General features: G+C 40.2%; 3 protein-coding genes across 3 annotated transcripts; 2 read left to right on the forward strand and 1 right to left on the reverse strand.

The window, feature by feature from the left end:
- The first annotated feature begins 77 nt into the window (after window positions 1-77).
- Pmm2 (phosphomannomutase) lies at window positions 78-1,854 on the forward strand. Its single transcript, XM_065490334.1, has 6 exons — window positions 78-232; window positions 687-853; window positions 911-1,028; window positions 1,087-1,163; window positions 1,216-1,483; window positions 1,534-1,854. The coding sequence occupies exons 2-6, from the start codon at window positions 692-694 to the stop codon at window positions 1,755-1,757; spliced, it is 849 nt and encodes a 282-aa protein (XP_065346406.1). The 5' UTR covers window positions 78-232; window positions 687-691; the 3' UTR covers window positions 1,758-1,854.
- LOC135943677 (methylglutaconyl-CoA hydratase, mitochondrial) lies at window positions 1,844-3,381 on the reverse strand. Its single transcript, XM_065490333.1, has 2 exons — window positions 2,950-3,381; window positions 1,844-2,782 (listed from the first exon to the last, which is right to left on the reverse strand). Exons 1-2 carry the CDS (start codon window positions 3,273-3,275, stop codon window positions 2,218-2,220), a joined length of 891 nt encoding a protein of 296 aa, XP_065346405.1. The 5' UTR covers window positions 3,276-3,381; the 3' UTR covers window positions 1,844-2,217.
- Window positions 3,382-4,426: 1,045 nt separating this feature from the next.
- LOC135942774 (zinc finger protein 524-like) lies at window positions 4,427-6,947 on the forward strand. The gene is made up of 3 exons (XM_065489079.1): window positions 4,427-4,523; window positions 4,769-5,132; window positions 6,194-6,947. Exons 1-3 carry the CDS (start codon window positions 4,521-4,523, stop codon window positions 6,868-6,870), a joined length of 1,044 nt encoding a protein of 347 aa, XP_065345151.1. The 5' UTR covers window positions 4,427-4,520; the 3' UTR covers window positions 6,871-6,947.
- Window positions 6,948-8,405: the final 1,458 nt, after the last annotated feature.

Consider the following 8,405-nt stretch of genomic DNA (forward strand, 5'->3'; position numbering starts at 1 on the left):
GCATTCGCTACTTCTTGAATTTCGAGAACGTGGTTTTTCTTCTTCAGCAGAGTTTCCCCCTCTTGGATTCGCGCCTTACAAAGCACGGGTGGCTATCGTTCGGCCTTCCGCCGCCTAGTGTCGCTAGGTGTTGGATCGGTGGGGAGGGAAGCTGTCACAATCATAACATTGCCGAAGAACTTGCGTCAGGAAAGTGACAACTGTACACCAGTGCACCGGCAAAATTCTTGCAGTGGGTATTTTTTGTGTTAATTTTTGCAGAAATTTAATATTAATAACAGCAGAAGTGAATAAATTTGTTTCGCTTTATTTTTCTTTGTGAATTCACAGAGGACAAACTCAAATAATGCGACTGCTATATATGGACAAAAAAATCGAAATACATTACATACATAATATAAAATTATACAACTACATTTTATTTATTGAAATTGATGATTATTGCAGTATATTTTGCAGATTAATTTGAATTGACAGTTTTAAGTGATTTTCTAAGCATTTTCTATTTCCAGAAAATATAAAAAAACAATTTCCTTCTTCCTCGCAATTTTTTCAAATTAATTTTAGAAGTGCGGTCTTCATATTAACCATCGATTTATAGCGAGAATCAATAAATATGTTATATAGGAAGTCCTATTGCTAATTATCAACTTATCTTTCTCATAAAATATTTTTATCTTCCACAGATTGCATGCACACCCTTATTCGCAGCTTAGTTCCACGTACTCCATTCTTTCATTTTTCCTCTTTTCACAAACAAATCCAGATAAAGTTTGTTGGCACTTCAGCAATGAGTGGAAAACGGATTATTTGTCTTTTTGACGTGGACGGCACGCTTACAGCGCCCCGAAAGGTAAATTTTAAATACAAAAATGTATTGTGAACGCTTACGCACTAAACTGTAAATCAGGTGATAACGAAAGAAATGGAAACATTCCTGTTTGAAAAAGTGAAGCAAAAGTGTGATATCGGCTTGGTTGGAGGATCTGACTTGAGCAAAATTGCTGAGCAAACTGGTGGCATGGATAGTAGGTTTTTGTTATTAAAAAGAAAACTATTGTGTTTAAAATAACACATTTTTTCCAGTTGTCAAAAAGTGCAATTTTGTCTTTTCTGAAAATGGACTTGTTGCCTACAAAAATGGAGAGAAAATCGGCCAAGAGGTAATTCTAATCTTGAATGTGACATGAATAATTACTGAAAAGATCAAATTAGTCCATCCAAAACTATGTCGGTGAGGAAAAGTTGCAGCGCTTCATCAACTTCTCCTTGCGATACATGTCTGAAATCGAACTGCCTGTGAAGAGAGGCACCTTCATCGAGTTCCGCAATGGTCTGGTCAACGTGTGTCCCGTAGGAAGAAGTTGCAGCCAAGCCGAAAGGGACCAATTCGGCGAATACGACGCCGTCCACAACATAAGAAAGAAGTTTGTCGAAGCGCTTCGGACGCAGTTCCCTGACTTGGGCCTCACCTACAGCATTGGTATAAGGATTTAAATGGTTAAAGTTAATTTTCTAAAATTATATCATCAGGAGGGCAAATCAGCTTTGATGTTTTTCCAACTGGATGGGACAAAACCTACTGCTTAAAATACATTTTGCCTGAAAACTATGATGAAATCCATTTTTTCGGTGACAAAACCGACGAAGGAGGAAATGATCACGAAATTTTCAACCATGAAAAGACAGTAGGCCACAAAGTCACATCCCCTGATGACACAAGAAAGCAGCTTTCCGAGCTTCTGGGAATTTTGTGAAAAATATTTCCCGATTTCGCACATATATTTTTCCAATCAGTTTGAAGACTGATTTTCTTTTGCTGTGAGTTAAAATTATACCCATATTATTCAAAAATAATAACGATCTCGTTTCATTTAATGATACAAGACAAATATTCATTTACAATTGAGCGACTGGAAAATGCTATAAAGCGTTGATTTGTAACAATTCGCCGATTATTGGGAAATTCTGTGGTGATCACAGCTGCCAAAAGATGGTAATTTAAAATTTTGAAGTGGTTTTCTTGTTTGATGTGCCGAAAACCAAAATCGGTCAAAAATTATTACTAATTACATTTTTTGCGCCAAGAATTAAATCTGAAATCACAATGGAAGTACCCGAGAACTGTTTACAAACGGTGGCGCTATCTGTTCACCAAGACTTTCCCAAATAACGAATATTGGCACCTTTCAAATATCAAAATTAGGACGGATTTAATCACTCGCCGGTGAACCTCGGGGCCCTTTTCTCCTTGAAAGCCAGGAGCCCCTCAATTCTGTCCCTGGTGGGCACGACGTGCGCGTAGCACTGCTCCTCGATTTTGTACCCCTGGTCGATGCTCGTCTGCAGTCCCGCGTCGACGGCGGTCTTGATCAGATTCAGGGCGATCGGCCCTGACGGCAGGATCTCCTCGGCCAGCTGCATGGCCCTGAGGAAGGCTGCGTCCTTGGCGTCGTTCTGCTCAGGCGCGTGGTTGGCGATGCCGTATTCGCGGGCCTTCTTGCCGTCGAAGATGCGTCCGGTGAAGAGCAGCTCCTTGGCCAGCGGCCCGCCGACGATCCTGGGCAGACGCTGCGTGCCGCCGGCGCCGGGGATGATGGCCAGTCTGCTCTCCACGAGGCCCAGCTTTGCGTTGGAGGCCACCACCCTCAGGTCGCAGCCAAGGGCCAGCTCGAGCCCGCCCCCGAGGGCCGCACCGTCCACGGCCGCAATCGTTGGCATCGGCAGCTTCTCCACCGACGTCGTCAGCTTCCGCAATCGGTTGACGAACTCGACCACCTCCCTGCAAAAAAATCACATTGTTCATTAAGAAATACAGAGCAATTTCTTTCAGTTATAAATTTTCGATCGAAAGATGTAAAATTAGAAAAAACCTTTTTGCTGAATATATTCCAAGAATTTTGAACATTTTATTTAAAAAATGGCACTCAGAAAGGAATGCAAGCCTGCCTGTCTGTCATGGTGGCTCGCTCCTTCAGGTCGGCGCCGGCACAGAACACGCCAGGCACCAGGCTGCGTACGATCAGAATCCGGATGGACTGGTCGTGCTTGACGATCTTCACGGCGTCCGTGAACTGCTGCACAAACGCCTTGCCGAACGCGTTCTTCGCCTCCGGACGGTTCATGCCCAGCACGGCGATGCCATTGTGTTTGTCCTGCAGCCGGCTGATGACCACCGAGTCGGACGCTTGCTGCGCGAACCACCGCTGCAGCAACACGCCGGATGCTGGCCGGCACAGCTGGACCAGCTGCTTTGTCGCGGCGGAGGCCAACATTTTCTTACAATTATTAACTTTAAATAATGTCCAGCCAAACTGTTGCTTCTCGACCTGTTCTAGACGGATTTAAAGTGCGAGATGATCAGCTGATGCACAATAATAACAGAGAGCTGCGGCCAATCAGGAAACGCTGTTAGTGGGTCAGTGAACTCTCAGCCAATAGCGTGCGAATTTGCTGACAGGGCATTTAAACTCACGTGGTTGCTTTGTTCAGCGTTGCGCCGGTAAAAATCCGACAGGAACTCATACAAACTGTGATTTATTTTATAATGCGTCGGTTAAGACATTGAAAATGGGAAGAAAGCATTCAGTGTGGCAACATTAACGCACTTCACAACAGATTGATTCAAATTCTCGGTCTGATCGCCATTAAACGAATCCTCTTGCAGAAATTATTGTCGCAAAGAAATTTAATTTTTTACTCGCAGAGTAGACTGATAATTTTTTTCATTTAGAAACAGCACGATAATTAAAAAGCGAGTCTCGTATCTTAGGGTTTGCATTTTTGAACGAAGTTCGGAACCTTGAACTTAAGTTGTGACGTGCAAAAAGAAGAGACGCCATAAAGCATCGGCCAAATGCGTTGCACGTTCTTGCAATGCATATTTTTGCTCAACGGGGAGAGGGGCGAGAGGAGTCTTGACCTTGCTTTAACGGGCGGAACGTGAGACAGGCAGGGGATCAAGCAACCAACTTGCTGGGCAAACAGCCCAAAAATGCCAAAAACAAGTCGAAAGTTGAGTTCCGGTCGGTAGGGAAAGAGGAAGTTCTATCTCATACAGAAGTTCTCATTCAATGCTCACGCGGAATGGAGGCAGGCGTATGAAAATTGTTTTATGGTAATAGCTTATTTTCGTGATGGTTTTAAATTTAGTCTGCAATTATGTTGGGAAAATTAATTAAGAAGAATAGATGCCGTATTTCATTTGCGGCAGCAACTTTTAAGTTTTTGCCACCCATTTATAAAGAGTGACAATTCACATAAAACTGTAATTTTTCAATAAAATTGCAATTAAAATTCAATCTAGTGATGAATAGTATAAAAAATGTACTGTAAAAAGCGAAATTTGTATTTTTTTAGAGTTATTTCTACATGTGTACGCGGAACTGTTATGCATGTGTGTACTTGAGCTCGATTTCTTACTTGATTTAATTAATTTAATTTTCAGTTTGCCAGCTTTGATCTCTTTTTTAATTTTGGTGGCGTGCAGCAATACGGCAAGGAAGAAATAATATCAGGAAATGGTAAATAATTTTAATCTAAATTATTTACTGTAACGAATTGTGTTATGAAATTTACAAATCGGCTATAAATCAGACAGTTAGATTTTTAATTAAATTTTCATCAGAAGCTTAATATTAAGTAAAATTTACTAAATTAAAAATATTTTTTAATTTAAACTTAATTTTACAATTATTTCAGATTTTTTCCGCAGTTAAATTGCATCCCAGAAATTTAAAGAAACACATTTTTTTTCTTCTAAATGCAGGAGTCGATATTTTGCTGCTTGTGCAACGCGCAGCCGTTCGACTGTCTGCTCTCCCTGCAGCACCACCTGATGTTCCAGCACACGCAGAACGATCTGTGCCTGGCCCTGATCGTGCTGGCCAACAAATTCTTGTACGCACCCGTTCCGCTGCGCACCCCGCAGTTTGACGACTTCTTCAGCAGACACCCCTACCTGTTGGGTCTGTCGGCGCCGACGCCGACGCTGGACCCGTTTTACAGCATCTTCGGCCCAGGCTGCCAATCGCCTGTGATGCCGAACGAGAGCAATAATAGTCCTCCCGCCTGTGGCAACCAGCGGAGGACCACAATCTCACTGCCGCTCCCAGACAGCCCCAGCACCTCAGGTCTCGAAATTTGCATTTTATAATTAATTTTATTTCATTTTAAGCATTGGCCAGGCTTTGAAGTTTGAAATATGGGCAATTTTGAGCTCTCTTTTTTTGCTTCCTGTAATTTTGCGAGTTTTTTCTGGCCCAATTAGCGTAATTAATTCATTTTTTAAAAAAACTTTGCTGGTATTTTTCAGTAATTTTTTACTTCATATCAAATTCCTGGTTAACTACTTCCAATTATTGGAGGAAAAATGCAACGTTTTCAATTTTCACAAATTTCACAAAATAATCGATGAAATTTCTAATTTGTTAATTTGTATTTTAGTGCCTATATTAAATTTTATCGCACGAAATCAAGACAGGTTGAAAGAAGTACAAGTTGTTTTTTAATTTTAAAGCGTTTAAAATATTCCTAACAAAAATTAAAAAAAAAAACAGTTTCTTTATCAGAACCGCGTAGCGGACGTACAAAAAATATCATCATATTATTGGAGGGTCAAAAGGTTGTTTATTTTAAGGGTCATATCTAGAGCAAATACTTTGGCATTTGGAAGGGAAGTCAATGTTCCAAAGAAAATCCCATGTTTTTGTTGCGATTGGGCCAAATTTAAATCAAAATTTCAAGATTAATTTTTAAAGATATTTTGACGCTTGCCGTCTACAGAGCAATTATAAATTAAATAACATTATTATGCAAACACATGTACATATCACTTACTGACGAATAAGAGTCGCACAATAAATACTGCCTGGTGGCTTCAATCGAATTTTTAAGCCAAAACAATTTATGCTGCGGTGTGAAGTAAAAAATCTGTAATAAAATTCATGATTCCTGGGACTGTATATTTTCAAACCCTTACTCAGATCAATTTTTGTCTTCCATTCTATAATGACAAATTCTAATTTATTCAAAATACGAATTTGCTGTAAATTTTATTTTTAAGAGATTTGCTGTTGCTGGCCCATTTTTGGTGCATTTTTTTTAAATCTTAAATTACCGACTTGAAGATTTAAGCCAATAAATTATAAATTAAATTTTACATTAAAAATCGCTGATTTTTACAAATTTGCAGGTGTCCAGAACCAGAGCAACGAACGCATGTTCGGTCGTCCAAGGCTCCCCTCATCGCAACAAACAACGGAAATCGACGTGGTCAATTTCTCATCCCAAGACTCCGCCGTCGCCGTGGACACTGGATTGACAGAAACATTCGACCCCTTTCAAGAACTATACGTGAAAAATCCTAATAATCCGCGCAAATTCGAGTGCGACGAGTGCAGCAAGAGTTACAAACTCAAGTCGCACCTGACGAGACACAAGGCCACTGTGCACTCGGAGGAGAGCCCGCACGAGTGCGAGTTCTGCGACAAGAGATTCAAAGTGAAGGAGCGGCTCAATACGCACTTGCGCTCGCACAAGGTGCTCAATCCGTTCAGCTGCAGGCTGTGTCCCAAGAAATTCGCCAAAGCCACCTTCCTGAAACACCACATTCGAACCAGCCACGAGAAATTGCCACTCAAGTGCGGCTCCTGCTCCTACGTGTTCACCTCCGAAGCGATGCTGCGGCTGCACGCGAGCAAGGCTCACCACCAGGACAAACCGGCGAAGCGCGAGAAACAGCGCATTATGCACGACAACGCGAAGGAAAACGACGCAGCTGCGGCACTCGTCTTCTGCGACATGTGCAATAAGGCCTTTGAGAGTAAATACAGATTGATTAGTCACCTCAAGTGTCATCGTGACGAGTGACTTCAAGTTTAAATGTGCAACATTATGTCGAAGGAAATACATTTTTCTTTGTTTTAAGCTAAGCCAGAATCTAGGTTGTATTTATTTTTATTTGGAATAAATTGATTTTTCTGACCAAAAGGCAATAGTTAAATTATTTTAGCTCTCATTGCAAAATATAATTTTAATTATTTTTATTTCAGTCTGAGAAAAGGCATCCTCCGCGGTGGGAAATATAATTATTGTTAAATTTAATCTCCAGTTCGTTTCGACTGCTCTGACTGAAGTCATAATATTGAGAAAAAAATTTGTCCAAAAGGGTTGGGAATTTAAGACATGCATATTATATAGAATAACTTTTTCTGTGTTTCAATTACTTGTATAGACACCAAAAGACCAAAAAATAAGCGCAAATCACACTTTAGGTATTTTTAGCCAGACTTTACGCAGGAATTTGGTTACTTTATCGTCTTTTGACTCTCAGGGTCACGTCAGGGTCGGATCTTGAAGGTTAGTTTTGAACTCAATTACGCTAAAAAAAAAACATCTGGAAATCCCAACTTACCCAAAGATTATACTTATTATCATTTCTAAATTGCGAACTATATTTATTTTTATGGAATTCACACGTTTTAGAAAAATAATACAAACATAAATCCAATGGCGTGATTCATGATGAATTGCACCAACCACTATGGTTTCCAAGCATAAATTAAATTATCTCACGTTCTGTTTCGTCTATCGATCTATTTTCTTTAAAAAAATATTTTTTCATATTTTAAAGATATTGTTCAAGGCTTGCTAAACGAGGAAACTCGAAGACGTGTCTCATTATTATCTTTCAACTTAAGTGTCTGCTGAAAAAAAACTGTAGCGGTACATAAATTATAGTTTACCGTTACGAAAAAATCGTAAAAATTCATATTGTTGTTTTAGAGAAACACCCATCTGGTCTGTCTGTGCAGAAAAAAACTGCTGAAGGTGATAAATATGATTTCGTCCTGGTCCCGGCAAAATTACGCAACGTTCAAAACAAACACCCAAATTTTCATTGTCGAATTGATTGTTGACCTTTTCTTGCAACAAGGAAATTCGCGTTTGGTTGTTGAAAGTTACGCAATTTTGCCGGGACCAGGACGATTTCAAACTCGTAAATGAACAATAGCCTATTTTTCGTTCTGCGAAAAAGCAGACAAGGCAAAAATAATAAAAAATGCCCTTTTAAAAATGTCCAGTTTTAAAAAAATATTCCTCAACGTAATTCAATTTCAATTATAAAACAAGATCTCTAGTATAGTAGTTGTTACGCAACACGTTAGCACTAATTAGAGACACGCGCGTAGGATTCAATTCATGGAATATTTTGGAGGCATGTAATAGTGTTACAATAAATGACACGATAAATGGAGTAGGGATAGGCATCTTTCACAGGCTGTTGAACCGCACGACTGCGCCCAGTGCGCCCCGCACCGCACAGCAACCAGCGTCTTGACTGCAGGGCGGAGAGGAGAGAGAGGAGTAGGAGTAGTAAAACACTGACGTAGCCAAGCAAAGCC

Source organism: Cloeon dipterum, chromosome 4 (genome assembly GCF_949628265.1).
Source record: "Cloeon dipterum chromosome 4, ieCloDipt1.1, whole genome shotgun sequence".
Lineage (NCBI taxonomy): Eukaryota > Metazoa > Arthropoda > Insecta > Ephemeroptera > Baetidae > Cloeon > Cloeon dipterum.